This window comes from Pristis pectinata, chromosome 29, assembly GCF_009764475.1.
Source record: "Pristis pectinata isolate sPriPec2 chromosome 29, sPriPec2.1.pri, whole genome shotgun sequence".
Lineage (NCBI taxonomy): Eukaryota > Metazoa > Chordata > Chondrichthyes > Rhinopristiformes > Pristidae > Pristis > Pristis pectinata.
Window position 1 is genome coordinate 10,006,043 of NC_067433.1, and position 21,345 is coordinate 10,027,387.

Below are 21,345 nucleotides of genomic sequence, written 5' to 3' on the forward strand. Positions count from 1 at the left end.
CTTGTGATGCCATGCCCCTGATTTCATCTTCGTATCCCAAGATTTATTGAACTATCGTGGAGACATACAGCATGGAAACAGCCCACCGAGTCTACGCTATCAACCACCCACTTACACCAGTCCAACATTGATCTCATACTTTCTCATTAACTCCCTCCAGGTTCTACCACTCACCGGCACCCTAGGGCCAATTTACAGTGGCAAATTAACCTACCAATCCACATGTCTTTGAGATGTGGGAGGAAACTAGAGCACTCATGTGGTCACGGGGAGAATGTGTGACCTCTACACCGACAGCACCTGAGGTCGGGATTGAACTTGGGTTGCTGGTGCTGTGAGGCAGTGGCTTTACCAGCTGTGCCACTGTGCTGCCCCTACTGTATATTCAACTGTCTTGAATGCATTCCATGATTGAGCAACCCTTTGCCATCTGCTCTTGATAGGAAGAGGACCATCTAAATCTAGGAAGCAATCTGATGAACCTTTGTTGAATTCTCTTTCTAAATAGTATGTTCTTCATCAGGTAAGGAAATCCCAACTCTTCACTGTTCGCAAGGTGCGGTCTTGCCAAAATCCATTGCAATTACCCACTTAGTCCCAGTTCAACTCCCCTTGTACTCAAGGCCAGCAGTGCATTTATGTTCCTAGCTTCTTGCTCTTTCTATGCACAAACACTTTACAAGGAAAAAGAATGGACTGGTTGTCAATCGAATGCATTGATATGAGCAGCTTGAGAGTTTATGGACCCTGTGAAGGGTACTCCATCACTCTCCTGACTTGTGGCTTGTAGGTGATGGAAAGGCTTTGGGGTGTCGGGAGATGAATGGGTCACCAGAAGGTCCCCAACCTTTGACCTGTTCTCGTAGCCAGTATGTTTATGTGGCTGGCTCAGTTGTGGTTTATGTTGACCCCTTGGATATTTACGGTGGAGGACTTGATGCGTTTCTCCTATTTCTTTATGACGTAGAAGGATGCCACTGGGCCCATCGAGTCTATGCTGCCTCTCTCAGAAGTCCCATCATTCTTATTCCCCTACTTATTTTCCCTCGTGTGCCCGTCAACTTCCCCCAGTTGTCCTGCCACCTACCTACACTGGGGTGACTTACAGCGTCCAGTTAACCTACCAGTGCATCATTGGGATGTGGCGGGGGGGGGGGGTGGGGAACACCCAGGGGAAACCTGTGAGATCACTGGGTGGAAGTGCAATCTCTTCATGACAACACCCGAGGTCGGGATGGAACCTAGGTCACTGGAGCTGTGCAGTGGCAGCTCTAACTGTTGTGCCACTGTGTCGCATGCCAAGGACATGATGGTTAGACTCTGTCTTGTAGGAGATGGTCTTTGCCTGGCACTTTGCCACTTATTAGGCCATGCCTGATTTTTGCCTAGGTCTTCCCGAGGGGTTGTGAATGGAACTGAATATTTTGCAGTCATCATCAAATATGCCACCCCCCCCCACCCCCCCTTCTGATAATTAAACTTTAAACTTTATTTATACAGCACGGTAACGGGCCCTTCCGGCCCAGTGAGCCCACGCCGCCCTATTACACCCATGTTAACCTACTAACCCGTACGCCTTTGGAATGTGGAGGAAACCGGAGCACCCGGAGGAAACCCACGCAGACATGGAGAGAACGTACAAACTCCTTACAGACAGTGTCAGGAATTGAACCCCGATCGCTGGTGCTGTAATAGTGTTACGCCAACCACTACACTACCGTGCCGCCCTAATGGAAGGAAGGTCATTGCTGAAGCAGCTGAAGATGATTGGGCCGAGGACAGTTCCCCAAAGAACTCCAGCAGCGGTATCTGTGGAGGGAAATGGACAGTCGATGTTTGGGGTCGAGTCCCTTCATCTGGACTGGACTTCACCATTCCGGGTGAAGGGTCTTGACCTGAAATGTCGAATGACCATTTCTCCCCACAGACACTGCCTGACCCCACTGAGTTCCTCTAGCAACTTGTTTCTTTGCTGCAGGTTCCAGCATCTGCAGTCTCTTGTGTCTCCTGCAATGCTAACATAGACTGTACCTTAACCACTGTGCTTCACATTGCAGGAGCAGCAGAGGATTCTTGCACTGGGTATTACTGGACCTGAAGGCCATGTGCTAAGCAGACCAGAAGAGGTAAGAGTTTATCATCGTAGAATCCATGCAGCATTGAAATAGGCTCTTCAGCCCACTAATTCCCGCCAAGGTTCCATTTACACTATTCCCACAACTCCCTCCAGAATCTACCACTCACCCACACACTGGGCACAATTTACAGTGACCAACCTGCATATCTTTGGGATATGGGAAAGAAGGTTCAAGTTTCACAGAGGCAGCGGCAGAGGTCAGGATTGGATCCGGGTCACTCAAGTTACGAGGCAGTGGTTCTACTAGCTGTGCTGCTGTGTTGCCCTATTAGCTTTCCTAATTACTCATTGTACCTGCATGTTAATGTTTTACGTTTCCATGTACCAGGACCCCCGAGTTCCCCTTTTACCACAACATTCTGCAGTCTCAACCCATCTGAAAAATAATTTCTATTTCCATTATTTCTTCCAAAGATAAGATTTCTTTATTAGTCACATGTACATCAAAACACACAGTGAAATGCATCTTTTGAGTAGAGTGTTCTGGGGGCAGCCCGCAAATGTCGTCACGCTTCCGGCGCCAACATAGCATGCCCACAGCTTCCTAACCCGTACGTCTTTGGAATGTGGGAGGAAACCGGAGCACCCGGAGAAAACCCACGCAGACATGGGGAGAACGTACAAACTCCTTACAGACAGTGGCCGGAATTGAACCCAGGTCGCTGGTGCTGTAATAGGGTTATGCTAACCACTACACTACTGTGCCATTACTGCTACATCACTGTAGATAATCTCACATCTTCCCACATAATACTCCATCTGCCAACATCTTCCCCATCACTTATCCACATCTCTTTGCAGGCTCTTTATGTTCTTGCTTCTCGCTAACCCACCTTACCTTTGTATTGTCTATAAGTTTGGCATTGGTCCTTTCATCCAACTCATCCTCTGTCTACACTTCTTGCTGCCTCGGTAAAGCAGCCAACATAATCAAGGCCTCACCCACCCTGGACATTCTCTCTCCCTCCCATCGGGCAGAAGATTCAAGAGCCTGAAAGCATGTACCACCAGGCTCAAGGACAGCTTCTATCCCGCTGTTATAATACTATTGAACAGTCCCCTAGTATGATCAGATGGACCCTTGATCTCATAATGGCTTTGCACTCTACCTGCACTGCACTTTCTGTGTAACTGTAACACTTCATTCTGCATTCTGTTATTTTCCCTTGTACTACCTCAATGCATTGTTGTAATGAATTGATCTGTATGGATGGCATGCAAAACAAAGTTTTTCGCTGTACATGTGACAATGATAAACCAATTTAATTTAGTTTATAAAGACTTGAGCTTCCAGCACTGATCCCTGTGGCACCCTACCAGTTAATGATTGTCAATCTGCAAGTGATCCATTCATCCTGACTCTTTTCTGTCGGTCTTCCACTCTCTTATCCTTGCCATTATATTACCCCTGACCCCGGTGCACTTTCCTTGTATAGCAACGTCAAATGTGGTCCCTTACGGAATGCCTTCCGGAGATCTAAATACGCTACATCTGCTTGTACCCCTTTCAGTGGAGTTAGGTTGGGCAGGTCCAGTTTAACAATGGACAGAGTGGCCTCCTTTGTCATGAGTCTTCTCTGACTCTCCGCAGGTGGAGGCCGAAGCCGTGAATCGGGCCATCACTATTGCAAATCAAACCAACTGCCCGCTCTACGTGACCAAGGTAATGAGCAAGGCTGCAGCTGATATCATCGCCCAGGCCAGGAAGAAAGGTGAGCGGTTGTGGTGGTCGACTGAATCCAGACCTGGGGGTTTTCAAATCCCATCTTGGGAACTGAGATTTGTTTTTTATTAATCATAAAATCCAGTACGTGTAATGTGACCACAAAACTGGGCTGTTGTCAAAGGGAAAACCCTTCTGGTTCCCTCATGTCCCAGAAAGAAAGACCTGTATTTTCATGGCACCTGTTGCGTCCCCTTCAGAATATTCTAAAGCACACCACGGCCTCGTGTAATGTAGGAAAGCCAGCGGCCATTGCGCTCAGTAAGATCCCGCATCGTATTGGCTGGATTTTCAGTCTTGATCTGAAAGCAAAGTGCGGCAGATGTTGGGGATCTGAAGGAGATTGGTGGGGACGGTCAGCAGGTCAGGCGGCATCTGTGGAGGAGGAAGCTGAGTTAACGTTTTGGGTTGATGAGCGTTCATCAGAACTGGGAATTTTGAGGTGCAGAGAAAGGGGGAAGAGGCCTACAGAATGAAGTGATGGAGACCGGGAGAGATCAAATGTCACCAGTACTGATGCTCCATTTGAAAGGGGGGGGGGGAAGCATAACTAGGAGGAGACAAATGAAATCTGAAATGTGAGAGGAGCAGCGAGTGACAAATGAAATCTGAAATGTGAGAGGAGCAGCGAGTGAGAAAAAGGACTGGAATTCTGGAAATGTATCTATGTTTCTAAGGCTGGTGGTATCATCAAGGATGCCTGCCACCCTGGCCATTCCCTTCTCTCCCTTCTGCTTCTGGGAGAAGATACAGGAGCTCGAAAGCCTGGATGTCCAGACTTAGAACAGCTTCTTCCCCATGGCTATCCTGATCCAATCACCTCTTTCACATCACGTTCTCAGATCTTAATTCTACCTCTCTCAGTTATTCCACTATATAGTGTTTTTTTTGTACTACTTCAGATTGCACTACAACCTTTGCACCATTCTGCTGTTTTGCATTTGTCACTGTATTTGTTGTATTTAGTATTACCATTTGTACTGTTCCTGAGCTTCATGCAAACAAGGAACTTCATTGCATGATAATCAGTCCTGGATACCCACCTCAGAGGCACCAGGGTGCTGGCTGTACTGTAACTCCTCAAATTATGATTGATTTATAAATTTTTCTATTATGCCATCGGCTCTTTGGTGATAAGTCCCTGATTTCTGACACTGTTTTTCACTATGGTCAGTAGTGCACCACTTTAAGCGCATTAGAATACCCTGCACCAAGGTGCCTGTAACCCTTTTTACTGATAGCCTTTTCGATTTACAGAATTTTGCTCAACGAAATGATTTCCAGGAATGCATCCCTTTTGTAAATTAAGGAATGGCTTCAGGTGAAAGATGACACCTCTAGCATTGCAACATTCCCTCAGACCTCTGTGCCTTGAAGCTGGGTGCTTCTGAGTCAGAAGCGAATGAATATTACTGGTCTGTCCTTGTTACCCAGGCAGACCTGTATAGTCAGATCTATAACGATGCAGTTAGCTCTGAAATGCAGCTTCTCCTCCTGAGTCAGGAACATGATTTGGTCAGCAACAACATGCCACACACCTGCCCAAAGCCAATCTGTTCCTCAGGTCTGCCTGAAACTGGTTGTCTCACCTGGAAGAGTGCCAGTTAGCTGATTAGGACAAAAAACTAAAATCGTTTATTTGTACTATTATCATGTAGGGCCCTGATGAGACTGCATTTGGAATATTGGGTACAGATTTGGTCTCCCTACCCAAGGAAAGTTTTACTTGCAATAGGAGTTCAGCGAAGGTTCACCAGATTGATTACTAGGATAAACAAAGGACTGCAGATGCTGGAATCTAGATGAAAAACACGATGATGCTGGAGGAACTCAGCAGGCCAGGCAGCATCCGTGGAGAAAAGCAGGCGGTCAACGTTTTGGGCCGGGACCCTTTTTCAGGACTGAAGATAGGAAAAGGGGAAGCCTGATATAGGAGGAAAAAGCAGAGCAGTGATAGGTGGACAAAAGAGGGGAGGCGGGGTGGGCACAGGGTGGTGACAGGTAGATGCAGGTAAGAGATAGTGATAGGCAGGTGTGGGGGAGGAGGGGAGAGCAGATCCACCGGGGGATGGGTCAAAGGCAGAGAGAGAAAGGGGGGTAGAGAAAGGGGGGTAAAAAAAGGGGGAGGAGAAAAAGATGACTAGGAAAGGAAGGAAGAAACATAGCGGGGGGAGAGTTTGTGGGGAAGGGGGTGGGGATAAACTGGAAGAATTCAATGTTCAAGATGAAAAACACGATGATGCTGGTGGTTCATTTGAACATTGAATTCTCCCACTTTAAGGTTTAAGGTGAGAGGGGAAAGGTTTAAAAGGGACCTGAGGGGAAAGCTTTTCCACACAGGATGGTGGGTATATGGAATGAGCTGCCAGAAGAAGTGGTTAGAGGCAGGTTCAATTATAAAGTTTAAAAGACATTTGGACAGGTTCATGGATACAGAAGGTTTAGAGGGACATGGGCCAAATGGGGGCAAATTAGACTAGTTCGGGTAGGCACGTTGGTCAGCACGGATGAGTTGGGTTGAAGGGCCCGTTTCCTGACTGTGAAGGAGCGAGCGACCTGAAGTTGGAGAATTTGATAGCGAGTGGGGAAGGCTGCATCAGAAGATGAGGTGTTGCTCTTCAAGCCTGCGCTGGGCCTCATTGCTACAGTGCAGGAGGCTACAGACGGGTCAGGGTGGGACGGTGAAATGGTGGGCAGTGGGAAGTTCAGGGATCGAGCACTGGCGCTCTGTCAAGCGATCACCCAGTCTGTGTTTGGTTTCTCTAATGTAGACGAAACCGTGTTGTGAAGATTCCAGATTGGAAGAAGTGTAGGTGAATCGCAACTTCATTTAGTTAGACTGTGTGGGTTGGTGGTTGGTGGGAGGGGGAGAGGAGAAAGGAGAATTGTTGCATCTCCTGTGGTTGCATGGGAAAGTGCCACACGGTGAGGAGCGGTTGGCGGGCATGGAAGAGTGGACCCGGGAGGCGCAAAGGGAACAATCTCCTTGAAGGGAACACGTGTGTGGTGGTGAAGTCTTATTGGAGCTGGTGGAAATTGCGAAGGATGATCTGCTGAATGCAGAGGCTGCTGGGGTGGAAGGTGAGGACCTGGGGAACTGTTCCCGCTTCCTCCAGGAGGAGAGGAGGCGGGGGCAGAGGTGTAGGAAATGGATGAGTTGAGGTCGAGGTGGAGGGGAAGGCACATTTCTGGAAGAACGTTTACATTATGTAAAGTTCCTTCATTGGAGCAAATGCAAGAAAGAGGAACTGAGAGGATGGAATGCAGTCCTTGTGAAGGGAGGAAGTCAACTTGATTGTGGGAGTCTGTGGGATTGTCATAGATCTGTGTGGCCAGCCTGCCCCTGAGATGGCAGCAGAGAAAGACAGAAAGGGAAGGGAAGAGTCCGAGTTGGATTGTGTGATGGTGAGAGCAGGGAATTAGCAGCAAGAGTAAAGAAATTTGCACTCTGACAACGAGACGATGACTGGTTGAGGTGGGAAAATAGAGCAACGCCATTTCCGTTAGCAGATGGTTCGAGGACTGGGGAGACCGATTCAGAGATGCAGGGAACGTGAGGGAAACCTTCTGCTCTAAGGTGGTGGAAAGAGCAACACCAGGATTTTCCAAAGGGAATTGGTTAAACACCCAAAGGAAAATAATTTACAGGGAAAGAATGGGAGATAGGACTTGATGGGTTGAATGGCCTTCTGTCGCAGTGCCTGTGTGCATTTTGAATAAAAGCTCAACTTTCATCATCAATTACTTTTAAATCCACGATTGGGGAATTGCAATGAATGTGCCTTTCTCCTTGATCCATCTGAAGGCTCCAATCCATTAATGCATTGACAAAGTCCTGAGTAATTGCCCACGTTATTCTGATCAAGAAATCTCCCTGACCAAATATGTTGCTGGCATCATTGGACAGGTGTAGCAGAGGCTTAATGATCAATGAAGTTCTGTCCATTCAACTTAAGAAGCATCTGGATGAGCATTTGAATTGCCAAGGCATACGGACCAAGTGCTCGTAAATGGGATTAATGGTGGCTGAGATGGTGGGGCAAAGGGCCTTTTTTGTTTTGTGCTACATAACTGCAAGGCTCAATGATTCAAAGCCTTGAGATAAACATTGGTGTTTCCCAACAGGTACTGTTGTGTATGGGGAACCGATCACTGCAAGTCTGGGCACCGATGGATCTCATTACTGGAGCAAGAACTGGGCTAAGGCAGCTGCCTTTGTGACTTCCCCGCCACTGAGCCCTGATCCAACCACCCCAGACTACCTGAACTCCTTGCTGTCCTGGTACGTGTTCAGTTGACGATGAGCACAGCAGGAATGAAGTAACCGGTTAAGCCAATTGAAACAATACCTGTACTTGAGGTGTTCTGCGGGGGTTAAGTGTTAGACCATCTTCACTCAGTCATTATTACAGTTACAAATCAACAATTGAGGTAGGGTGGTAGAATGGTTCTGTTACTGGGGTAGTGTACTGAGGGCTGGACTATTGATTGGTACAAGTTCAAATCCCCCCTGTGGAATTTTAATTTGGGAAAATTAAGTTTGGTGAAGCAACTGTGGAACTTAACATTTTATTGTAAGAATCTATCTAGTTCATCAATGGCCTTCAGAGAAGGAATATCCCGTCCTTGTCTTGTTTGGCCTATAGGTCACTCCAGACCCAGAGCAATGTGGCTCATTCTTCACGGACACTTTGCTCCTGAAATCCGTGAGATGGTCGCGTTTAGGAATGGCAGGTCCCACTCGTGTGATCGTCTCTGGACACTGGATCATCAGGGCACGGAATGATTTACCTAATGAAAATAGTAACATTATTTGAAAGGAAATTAGTCAGTGTTTGAAGGGTGTAAAAAGGTGAGGGGAGCTGATAAGGAGCCTTTTATAAAGGTTTCTGGGCTAGAAATGGTATTGAAAAGGTAATGTTGGCAAGGCAGGCCAGGGATGCACTGACTCAAATCCTGAAAGGCCAGTTTAATGAGACATTTTTCATCCACAGAGCATTGAGCATTTGGGATGGTATTTTGGGGGCTGTGGGGTGGTGGTGGGGGGGAAGCAGAATTGTGCTGGGTACCAAGAAAGTCCAGGTGGTGCATTAATGATTTTGGAGGAAGGAACCAGGACACCATGACTAACTCCTTTGCCCAGGGGGCGTGGCGGGGAGGTTTATGGTTTGGAGAGGGAGGGTTTTGGAGAAAGCAAAGAGGAGTGGTGATCCAGTTGGGTTTTCCTTCAGCTCCTGCAGCAGGGCTCACTGACCGGTGGCTGGGAGTCGGGACCTAATTAATGTTGCCACTCACTGGCTTGAGGTCATCCAAGTCTATTTGGATGCTCCCTCTGTCATTTGAGTTCACAGCAGCCCAGGCGTTGCCCTGGTCTGTCTTGTCTCTATATCCTTTTTTCTGTTTGAGAATAGTAAGACTAGCCCATGTTCGTTGAAATTTAAGTGATCTAATTGAAAGGGTTTTTTCTTCGAGGGTATCGACAGAGCAGTGGTCTAGTGCTCTTCCCTGGATCCAAGGGGCACCAAACTCTGGTCAGGAGTTGGCATTGGGATTGAGATGAGGAGCAACTTCTGCACATGGAGGATTGTAAATGCTTGGACTTCTCTAGCCCTTGCTGCTCTGATGTTGAGTTTGTTCATGATTGAGATTGATGGTCTGTTGATCAAGGAGAATCAGTGGATCTGGGAAATGGCTGGGAAATGGACAAAGTATAGGATCAGCCATGACCTTATTGGTGGAGCAGATGGGATACCCAAACTCCTGGTCCTGCCCCCTTTATGCTTGTGATGGAGTACTTGTCAATTGTCTGTCAGCACTCTCAAGGTGCCCCCATTGACTCTTGTTGCTGCTTTCTCCAGTGGTGATCTGCAGGTCACCGGCAGTGCTCACTGCACCTTCAACACCTCCCAGAAGGCTGTAGGGAAGGATGACTTCACCATGATTCCAGAGGGTACCAATGGGGTTGAAGAGCGGATGTCCATTGTGTGGGACAAGGCCGTGGTGAGTACCTGAAGGCGTCGCAGAGCTTAAGTGCTGTGGAGGATCTCGAGAGGGTGGGGTGTGGTCATGAGGGTGACTTCAGCATTGGAGGGCTGGGTGGGAATGATCGAAGAAATTATTGGGGTCCCTGCATTCAAAGGGAGCTTCTAATGGCAATGCAAGCTGGATCAGTCATGCAAAGCAAGTCAGGATATTGGAGGCTGACTGTGCAAGGGCGAGATTTTTGTTCAAACACTTCTGTGGAGGAAGATACCAGGTATTGGAAGACTGTGTCGATGCTGGTGTCCCTGCTCCAGCAGTTGTGGAGGCGGTTACCCACAGTGGGACTCAGCAGAGACCATGCCAAAGTAGAGACGGAGTCCTCACCATCAGCTATCTTCATGGTTCTGAGGAAATCTGTGAATCAGGATCATTTGTTGCCAGTCAGGATGGAAGATTAAAGAAGGCAAACAAAAAATAGGGGAGGGGGAGTGGCTTTATACCAAGTTACTGCCGGGTGTGGTGTTTCTTGTGTGCAGTGAGATATAGGAGTGGAGTCTGTGGCGCTCGTGGTTTCTTCTCTCGTTGAAGCCCATATCGATTCGATTAAGTAGAGTTTACAGAAGGTAAAATGCTGGTGGTTCAAACATTAACGCACGTGGACACGTTAACATTACGATAGGGTGGGGACGTCAGCATAGACTGGTCGGCTCAGTTGCCTGTCTCCGTGGTGGGATGTAATGTCAGTTAGATTGTTGGAAATTTTATGCAGAGATTCCAGTGTGATTTTTTTTCTCTCTGGGCCATACATGTACACAGAAACAGGATCAGTAGTTCTTTCCTTGTGGTATCTATGACCAAAGAATCAATAGAGTGAGAAGGCACAACATGTGCTCCCCTGTTGCTGTACAGTGTGTATTGATCAGGCATGTCGTAAAGTGTTAGGTGTAAGACACTGCTGGACAGCTTATCATCATACCCACACTGATGAGTTGGAAGCCTCTCTCAAAACTCTGAGGCTATCAGATGCTGGAACCTAGATGGGGAAAAAAAAACAAGATGCTGGAGGAACTCAGCAGGCCAGGCAGCATCTGTGGAGAGGAACAGACGGTCAACGTTTCAGGACCCGTTGCCAGTCACTTCAACTCCCCCCTCCCACTCCATCACTGATATGTCAGGCCTCAGCCTCCTGCACTGCCAGGAGAATTCCAAACGCAAACTGGAGGAACAGCAGCTCATTTTCCATTGTGGACCTTACAGCCTAATGGCATAAAAATTGAATTCTCCTAATTTTTAAGTAACCCAATCCCCCCCATAGGGTGCCTGTCTCCATACCTTTTTGACCCATCCCCTGGTGGATCTGAACCCCCCCCCCCCCCCCCCCGCACCTGCCTATCACTATCTCTTACCTGCATCTACCTATCACCACCTTGTGCCCACCCCGCCTCACCTCTTTTGTCCACCTATCACTGCTCTGCTTTCCCCCATATATTGGACTTCCCCTTTTCCTATCTTGTCCTGAAGAAGGGTCCTGACCAGAAACGTTGACCACCTGCTTTTCTTCATGGATGCTGCCTGACCTGTTGCGTTCCTCCAGCATCTTGTTGATCCATTTGCTGTTGGCTTGTTGAGCCCAAGCCGGCAACCTTGCATTCAGAAAGGACTTTGGGATAATGGTGTGGGAAATATCACACTGGTTAGTCTAGTGGCTGAGGACAGGGACTTGGTATCAAAAGTGTTGTAGCAGGATTAAAATGGCTTTACCTGGGGTTTGTATTGTTTCTGCTCAATGGGCCATTGAAGAGGAAGCTGGTCTCTGTGTCTGCTAAAGAAATTCAGTAGGTCCCCTTTGACACTCACCAACTTTTATCGATGCACCATAGAAAGCATCCTCTCTGGATGCATCACGGCTTGGTACGGCAACTGCTCTGCCCAGGACCGCAAAAAACTGCAGACAGTTGTGGACACAGCCCAGCGTGTCACAGAAACCAGCTTCCCCTCCTTGGACTCTGTCTTTACCTCTCACTGCCTTGGTGAAGCAGCCAGCATAATCAAAGACCCCACTCACCCGGGTCATTCTCTCTTCTCTCCTCTTCCATCAGTTAGAAGATACAGGAGCCTAAGGGCACATACCACCAAGCTGAAGGACAGCTTCTATCCTACTGTGATAAGACAATTGAATGGTTCCCTTATATGATGAGATGGACTCTGACCTCACGATCTACCTTATTGTGACCTTGCACCTTATTGCACTGCACTTTCTCTGTAACTGTGACACTTTACTGTTATTGTTTTTTACCTGTGCTACCTCAATGCACTCTGTACTAACTCAGTGTAACTGCACTGTATAATGAATTGACCTGTACGATCGGTATGCGAGACAAGTTTTTCACTGTACCCTTGGTACAAGTGACAACAATATACCAATACCCTCATAGTGCTTGAGCTGGAAAACTCTGGCTGGCCAAAATGAATATGCACCAGTCCCTATGATATCCATTATCAAACGATCTGATTTGTATTCAGATTATTGTCATATACACCAGGGTGAAATGAAATTCTTTGCTTACGTGAAGCTTACACTGTAAACAGTATACATTGTAACAATAAATACAGCGACAAGCACAAAAACAACAGAATGGTGCAAAGTACAGTAGTGCACACTGAGGTGGTGCAAAAAGAAATGCTAAAGTGACAATAACAGAAGAGGTAGTCGTTTGTCCTCTGTTGCTACCAGTGAATATAGATTACTGCATTGGAAACGTGTGGTCTTCCACTCCCGAAATCTAGTCAACAAAAGCTAAATTCAGAAGTGGTGAACAATGCACATCCACTACTTTAGTGTGTCTGATGTGAGCGAGCCTAAAGTTTTTGGTGAAACGTGCATTTCAAAGGCTGAGGAAGGGGCGTACTATGAAGATCCGGCTCGTCTCTTAGCTTTTCATTCCCAATGACTGGGGTCTGGGCTCCTTCACTGAGATGTTTCCTGTTTTTTTTTGAACACCCAGGTCTCCGGCAAAATGGATGAAAATCAATTTGTGGCTGTGACCAGCACCAATGCAGCCAAGATTTTCAACCTGTACCCAAGGAAGGGTCGTATCGCTGTGGGTTCGGATGCAGACCTTGTCATCTGGGACCCTGACATCGTCAAGACAATCACTGCAAAGAACCATAACCTGGTGGGTCGCCTGTGTTCTGGCTACAGTTTATGCAGCACCATTTAAGCATCAAGTCATATAAGCCGTGAACTTACCATCCAGGCAAAATCCTGGTGAATCTCCTCTGTACCTTTTTCAGAACAATCGTGCTTTGTGTAGAATGATGACCAAAACCACACTGTAATCCAGATGTGGCCTTCCCAATGTAGACACAGGACAGCACAGGAACAGGCCCTTCGACCTACGATGTTGTGTCGAACTGATAAATCCCTTCTGCCTGCACATGGTCCATGTCTTTCCATTCTCTGCATGTTCATGTGTTTATCTAGGAGTCTCAAACAGCTCTATCTTATCTGCCTTCACCACCACCCCTGGCAACGCATTCCAGACACCCACCATTCTGTGTGTGTGGGGGGGGGGTGGGGGGGGCGCGGTGGAACTCGCTCCGCACAATTCCCTGCCCCTCCTTAAATGCATGCCCTCTAGTGTTTGATGTTTTGATGATTCAGGGAAAAAGACATCAGCTCTCTATTTAAATAGCATTATTATTAATTGTAGGTTATTTATAGATTTATTATTTACAGCTTTTATAAAGCTGTATCATAGCTTTCCTACACTTGTATGCCCCAGCTAATGAAGGCCAGCGTCCTGTGTGCTTCCTTCACTCTACATGTGCTGCCACCTTAAAGAATCTTTGGACTTGTAGACCAAACAAAGGAGGTGGAGAATCTCTGTTCAGCCAAGTTCCCAGAAGAATATTGTCTATAGGAACTGAGTCCCACCAGGAATTTGATGGGAAGGGTGTATTCCGGCTCGGATGTAGTTTTACAAAGGTGATTTAACCACAGTTCTTGCACCCTTTCTCCCTTGTTGCAATCAGGCAGTGGAGTACAACATATTTGAGGGAATGGAGTGCCGTGGTGGACCATTGGTCGTCATAAGCCAAGGGAAAATTGTCCTGGAGGATGGAATGATGCATGCTTCCGACGGCTCTGGACGCTTTATCCCCAAGAAGGCATTCCCCGATTATGTCTACAAGAGGATTAAAGCACGGAGCAAGGTAAAGAGTTTCCTGTCCTTTGTTGGGATAAGAGTGGATCGCTGTTGGTTTCTAGCACTTCCGTGGCTATGAGAGTTTCTATCCACCCTGAGTGAGCAAAGTCTGGAGCCTTCCAGTCTGGAAAGGTTCCCTGTGATTGGAGACCAATCCCGTTTTACCCTTGGGGACAGCTGTTGCACTGATACTTGACTCGTCAGTTAGCATGTAGAACAGTGCAGCACGGGAACAGGCCCTTCAGCCCTCTATGTCTGTGCTGACCATGGTGCTGATCTAAATTCATCCCATCAGCCTCCATGTTCCTCCATTCCCTGCCTGTTTATGCTTCTGTTTAAATGCCTCATCAACATCGCTATTGTGCCGGCTTCTGCTACTTCTCCCAGCAGTGTGTTCCAAGCATCCAGCACTTTGTTTTGAAACAAAATAGCCTCACAAATCCCCTTTAAACTTTCCCCCTCTCACCTTGAACCTATGCCCTTCAGTCGAACATAGAACAGTACAGCACATGAACAGGCCCTTCAGCCCACAGTTGAACATAGAACAGTACAGCACATGAACAGGCCCTTCAGCCCACAATGTTGTGCCGAACTAATTAAACTAGTAATTAAATGCCAAACTAAACCAATCCCTTCTGCCTAGTACTTGACATTCCTAGAGAAGCAAAGGACTGCAGATGCTGGAAAAACACGACGATGCTGGAGGAACTCAGCAGGCCAGGCAGCATCCGTGGAGAAAAGCAGGCGGTCAACGTTTCGGGTCAGGACCCTTCTTCGGGACTGAAGATTGGAAAAGGGGAAGCCCAATATATAGGAGGGAAAAGCAGAGCAGTGATAGGTGGACAAAAAAAAAGAGATTCTGACTGTCTATGGAGACACAAGAAATCTGCAGATGCTGGAATCTGGAGCAATACACAATAAGTGCTGGAGGAACTCAGCAGGTCAGGCAGCATCTATGGAGGGAAATAAAGAGTCAACTTTTTGGGCTGAGTCCTGATGAAGGGTCTTGGCCCAAAATGTCGTCTGTTTATTTCCCTCCGTAGATGCTGCCTGACCTGCTGAGTTCCTCCAGCACTTAATGGGTATGGCTTCTGACTGTCTGCCCTACTTGTGCCTCTTTAATTTTATATACATCTATCAGGTCTCCCCTCAGCCTCCAGTGCTCCAGAGAAAACAATCTAAGTCTGTTCAACCTCTCCTTCTAGGCAATACTCTCTAATCCAAGCAATATCCTGGTAAACCTCTTCTGCACCCTCTCCAAAGCCTCCACATCCTTCCTGTAATGCGGCAACCAGAACTGGACACAGTTCTCCAAGTGTGGTCTGATCAAAGTTCTCTACGGTTGCTGTGGTTCTGTGCTAGCTCAGGATTACTTTAAGATGAACCACATCTGTTCCATTTGTTTTTTCAATTGGAAGTTGCTTTTGTTTGTGATTTTGATCAGCAGTTTAGTTCCAAACAGAACCGTCCATCAAGAGCCAAGGCCACTCCACTGCTCCTTCTGCCCAATGCAGTGTTATCGGAATTGATAATCAAAGTAAAAACCTGCAGATGCTGTACATCTGAAATTAATTAAGAAAATGCTGGCAACACTCAGCAGGTTGGGCAGCATCTGTGGAAGGAGAAAAAGTTCCAGATCTGGTGAAGGGTCTTTGATCTGAAATGTTGACTCTGCTTCTCTCTTGATAGGTGCTGTCTGACCTGTGTATCTGCAGCATTTTCTGTTAGACCATAAGACATAGAAGCAGAGTTAGGCCATTCGGCCCATTAAGACTGCTCCACCATTCGATCATGGCTGATAAATTTTCCCTCAATCCCATTCTCCTGCCTTCTCCCCATAACCTTTGACACCCTAACTAATCAAGAACCTATCAACCTCCCGCTTTACATATACCCAATGACTTGGCCTCCACAGCCCTCTGTGGCAACGAATTCCACAGATTCACCACCCTCTGGCTGAAGAACTTCCTCCTCATCTCTGTTCTAAAGGGACGTCCTTCTATTCTGAGGCTGTGCCCTCTGGTCCTAGACTCTCCCACTACTGGAAACATCCTCTCCACAAACCACTCTATCCAGGTCTTTCAATATTTGGTAGGTTTCAGTGAGATCCCTCCTTCGTCCTTCTAAGCTCCAGCGAGTACAGGCCCAGGGCCTAGTGAGTTTTTTTTTATTAAAGGAACAAATGTTCCTAAAAAGTCTCTGGTAAGAAAGACTTCAATTTCTTCCCTGCTTCTTGGAATCTTGAGACCACAAAACTTTTCAACAGTCAATGAAGTCCTCCTGAAGTGTTGCAATCCAGAAAGCACTGCAGGCAATTAATACACAGCAAATGACCAAATGATGGATTTTAATGTGGATGATCGAGAGAGAAATGTTGGCCAAGGTTATGGGATTACTTCCCCACTCTTAAAGCAACACCGTGAGGTATTTTGCATTCACCTGCAGTCCTCCATTTTGCCATCAGAAAGGTGGCAGGTCTGCCAGTGCAGCACTCCCTCAGTATCTCTGGAGCAGGGTTTGAACCCTCCGCCTTCTGCGACCTACTGATCACTGTGTGTGAAAACCAAAGTACAAACACAAGGTTCAAAGCATTGAGCAGGTTGGAGCCTTGCTATTCCATGCTGCTGTTGACAGGTTTGCTTGTTGCTAGGAGGGGCATTTACTAGAGGCTGTTCCTTTGGGGCCTTGCTTTATTTTGCAGGGCTGTGAGTGACTGGGGGGAGCTGATCAGCACCAGTCGATTGATACGCCCATTGCCATGATTTGGGGCGTGCAGCTTCACCCACTCTGCACCCGCGAGTGAACTTTAACCCTGCAGCTTTTGTTTTCCCAGTTAACAGAACTGCGAGGTGTCCCCCGAGGGCTCTACGATGGCCCCGTCTGTGAGGTTTCCGTGACGCCCAAATCCGTCACGCCCGCTTCCTCTGCGAGGACCTCTCCTGCCAAGCAGCAAGTGCCCCCTGTGCGGAACCTGCACCAATCAGGATTCAGTTTGTCTGGTAAATGTGTGTTTCCTGTTTTATTATCTCTCGGCATTTTCAAAAAACAAATGTTTGAATGAACAAGTGTCTAATGTTGGTGTTCAGAAATACTTGTGTATAAATCATGGAAAGTTAGTGTGCAGGTACAGCTGGTAACTGGGGTAAGCAAATGGCTAGAGTTATAGTGTCAGAAAGCGTGGAGCCACCCCCTTTGATCCATAAGACCACAAGGTATAGGAGCAGAATCAGGCCATTCAGCCCATCGTGTGCTCCACCATTCAATCATAGCTGATTTCCTTTCTCGATCCCATTCCCCTCCCTTGACCTACCGAGTCTGCACTGACCTCCTGCACCCATTTAAACTGATTCTAATTTATCCTAACCCTCACCTTGACACCGGGGGCGGTTTACAGCATAGACTCGAGACTGCATTTGCTGGAATCTGGAGCAAAAAAATGAGCTGCTAAAGGAACTCGGTAGGTCAGGCAGCATCTGTGGGTAGAAGTGGACGATTGATGTTTCAGGTCGGGACCTTTCATTCGGGCTGGTCCAAATGAAGTTTCGACCGGAAATGTAGACCGTCCATTCCCCGCGACAGATGCTGCCTGACCCCTTCAGGTGCCTAAGCAGCTCATTTTTGATTTGCAATTTACAGCAGCCAATTAATATACAAACCTTGCACGTGTGGGTGGAAACCGGAGCACCTTGGGGGAAATGCATGCAGAGAGAGCATGCAAACTCCGTACAGACGGTCCCGGAGGCTGGGATTGAACCTAGATCCCTGGATCTGTGAGGCACCAACCGCTGCCCCTAAATGCTATCCTAAATTGAGCGAGGTTGGAGTAAGGAAATCTTGCTCCTGTTGTACAGGGTGCTGTTGGGATCACCTCTCGTGCTAGACAGGATGTATTCGTGTAGGAAGCAGTGGATTATGTCCTGGGTGGGAGGGACTGGCTTTCTGTTTAAAAGGATGAGCAGGGTTCATAGAATAGAATCATAGAACAGTACAGCACAATACAGGCCCTTCAGCCCACAATGTTGTACCAACCTTTAAACCTCGCCTAGGACTACCTAACCCCTTCATCCCACAAATCCCTCTATTTTAAATTCCTCCATGTGCTTATCTAGCAATCTCTTGAATTTGACCAATGAACCTGCCTCCTCCACCACCCCAGGCAGTGCATTCCATGCCCCAACCACTCTCTGGGTAAAAAACCTCCCTCTGATATCTCCCTTGAACTTCCCACCCATTACTTTAAAGCCATGCCCTCTTGTATTGAGCATTGGTGCCCTGTAAAAGAGGTGCTGGCTGTCTACTCTATGTATTCCTCTCAATATTTTGTACACCTCTATCATGTCTCCTCTCATCCAGAGTACAGCCCTAGCTCCTTTAGTTGCCATTAACAGGTCTAAAATTCTGAAGGGGTGGACATGGCAAGTGGTTTTCACTTGGGGGTCGTGGGCTCTGTGTCTGAATTTGGTCCTTGCGGGAGTTTTGAAGGGCTGGGAATTGTTGGAACTCCGACCCCTGAGCGTTGTGGATATACAGCCGCTGAATGTATTCCAGGCTGAAACCAGTGGATCTTTTGGAATCTGTGGGAAGGGAGGGAAATGGATATCGGGAGAGAAAGGAGTAGAGGAAGATCAGCTGTGCTCCTGTTAAATGGTAGATCAACCTCGGCCAGCGCCGTCCATTCCCTTGTGTACTTGGGTACTGAGGCAGACTTGTGGTGGCTTTAGCTATTCAGAGTCACAGAAGGGAAACAGGCCCTTCGGCCCAACTGGTCCATGCCAACCAAGATTCTAATCTAAGCTAGTCCCATTTGCCCGTGTTTGGCCCACATCCCTCCAAACCTTTCCTATCCATGTACCTGTCCAAATGCCTCAACCACTTCCTCTGGCAACTCGTTCCATATACGGGCCACCTTCTGGGTGAAATGTTGTCCCTCATGTTCCTATTAAATCTTTCCCCCCTCGCCCTAAACCTATGCCCTCTAGTTCTTGATTCGCCAACCCTGGGAAAATGACTGTATGCATTCACCCTGTCTATTCCCCTCATGATTTTATACATCTCCATAATATCACCCCTTATTCTCCTATGTTCCAGTGAGTGAAGTCCTAGCCTGCTCAACCTCTCTCCATAATGTAGTCCAGGCAACATAAATCTCTTCTCCATTGTTTCTAGCTTAATAGCATCTTTCCTATAGCAGGGTGACCAAAACTGAACATTCCCAGAACAGCTTCACTGATGGCTTGTACATCTGCAACATAACATCCCAACTTCTGTACTCAAGTGCCCTGACTGATGAAGGCCAGTGATCCATCACCCTGTCTACCTGTAATGCTACTTCCGTGATTTGCTTTAGTAGTTGTTAAACCTGCTGTTCTGTCAGATATTACCGGATGATAAATGCTTGTGTACATGAAGTCCATGGGACCTGTGATGGTGTAAGCCTCTTTCTACAATGCTGGGTGTGTGCACTATTCCCATCTCACTCCAAAGACCCTGGCTGTCGGCACCTCTTCCAGTCAATGGATAAAATTCCCTTTTGTGTGGCGGGGTCTAATGGGGAACGTGGGACTCTGGGAGGAGGGTGGGGGTCCAAGAGGGAAGATAGGCACCAACAAAGAGGGGCAACTTGCTTCAACCACAGAGCAAGAAAGCAGCTGCTAAACATCTGGAGCTTCATGTCTCCGGTTTGGGACGTTATGGGTAATCTTGTTTCGGGGATTGGCCAGTTCACTGTGCAGGTGTCAGGAGGAGACTCTCCTGTCTGTCAGACATTTTGGCCTCTAGACCCTGTGACTTTGGCAGGTGTCGTGAGTGCAACAGAGGGCTGGCGCTCCCATATACAATTTGCACCAACCACCAGAGATGCATTTAAAACCCCTTCCTTGCCATCATGCACTTAGAGTCATGGAGTAATATAGCACAGAAACGGGCCATTCGGTCCAGCTTGTCCATGGTGTCCACCAAGCTAGTCCCATTTGGCTAGTCCCTCCTATCCCCATGTACTTCTCCAAATGTCTTTTGAGGGTTGTTATTGTACATGCCTCAACCACTGGAGTTTTAACCCACGTGGCCGGTTGTGTATGTAGGACGGTGGGGGCGGGGAGAATGAAGTGACTGTGTCCCACTTTCTGCCAACTAACTCCTCCACTCCTCCCCATCAGGTGCACAGGTAGACGACAATCTCCCTCGCCGTACCGGCCAGCGCATCGTGATGCCTCCTGGCGGCCACGCAAACATTACAACGCTCGGATGATCGATCCCTGGTTGTGCACTGGTGCCGGTGAAGCTGTCATCATTCCTTCCGTTTTTGTTTTTTGGAAGAGCCTGTGACGGTTACTGTGGACAAACAATCCTGGGCTCCTATACACCCTTCCAGTGTAACATTAAACGCCAACAGTTAATGCGAGGGAGCATCGCTCTCTCTCCTCAAACCCATGTTCTGATGTGATGAGATGCTCCTGGGTAGCTGGTTTGTTTAAGATGTAAAGCACCTTGATTGAGGGAGATAGGACTGAATTCCTGGGAACCCCTGTGCAATAGAAGCATTGTTGTGGCGGAGGGGAGAGATCTAACTGGGGGGAGGGTGGTGGGATCGAGGAAAATGTGTGTCCGAACCCAATCTGTTCTCAGTAGACACAGTCTAGGATATATTGCATTTGCATTACATTCAAAAATTGTTTTAGTCATTTTAACTCATTTGGTTCAATTTGATTTGTTGAACTTTTATTTAATAATACATTTTAATTGCTTTTTATTTGAAAATTTCACTGAGTGTATTGAATATTCATCACAAACCTTGGTGCTTATTGAAAAGCAGCAGATGCTGAAAACTTAAAGATGAATTGGCGGCGATGCGCAAATCCAGAAATAGAAAGACAAGCTTGATGTTAGCTTGCATTTTCTATTTCGACTACTTGTGCAGTGGAGAAGGCTGTAAATCTCCCCCTTCGCCTGGTTTCAGTAATCTTCCTCAAATGACTATTGAGAGCAGTTTGCTTCCAAGGCTGCAGAGGATGCATCGCATCGTGAAGTGTAACCATTGTTTGTGTGTGTGTGTGTGTGTGTGTGTGTGTGTGCGCGCGCGCGCGCAACAAAAAAGTGCTGCAACTTGCAAGCAATGCCCTGTGCTGGAAATGACTCTAAGGTTAATCATTTGATGATAGACTATTCCAGGTAACAAACTCACACCTTTTTAGTAACTTCAGTGGGTTATTATCCAACAGAAATGGGTGGAAATTTGCCCCCTCTTACGTATGCTGAGTGTGAGATTTAGTGATGATGCATGTTGAACTCTGGCTTAT

The 21,345-nt window shown here is 47.3% G+C and overlaps 1 protein-coding gene across 2 annotated transcripts in view; it reads left to right on the plus strand.

Moving 5' to 3' along the window:
• LOC127584394 (dihydropyrimidinase-related protein 2) overlaps positions 1 to 21,129 on the plus strand; it is a 34,113-nt gene extending 12,984 nt beyond the window's left edge. Inside the window, exons 7-14 of one of the 2 annotated variants that reach the window (XM_052041179.1) lie at positions 2,058 to 2,126; positions 3,729 to 3,849; positions 7,986 to 8,142; positions 9,719 to 9,860; positions 12,848 to 13,018; positions 13,878 to 14,057; positions 16,884 to 17,049; positions 20,206 to 21,129. In XM_052041179.1, coding sequence (XP_051897139.1) covers positions 2,058 to 2,126; positions 3,729 to 3,849; positions 7,986 to 8,142; positions 9,719 to 9,860; positions 12,848 to 13,018; positions 13,878 to 14,057; positions 16,884 to 17,049; positions 20,206 to 20,297 — 1,098 coding nt within the window. In that variant the 3' untranslated portion in view covers positions 20,298 to 21,129. Of the gene's footprint in view, positions 1 to 2,057; positions 2,127 to 3,728; positions 3,850 to 7,985; positions 8,143 to 9,718; positions 9,861 to 12,847; positions 13,019 to 13,877; positions 14,058 to 16,883; positions 17,056 to 20,205 lie in introns of both variants that reach the window. The other variant, XM_052041178.1, reaches the window with a different exon arrangement.
• Positions 21,130 to 21,345: the final 216 nt, after the last annotated feature.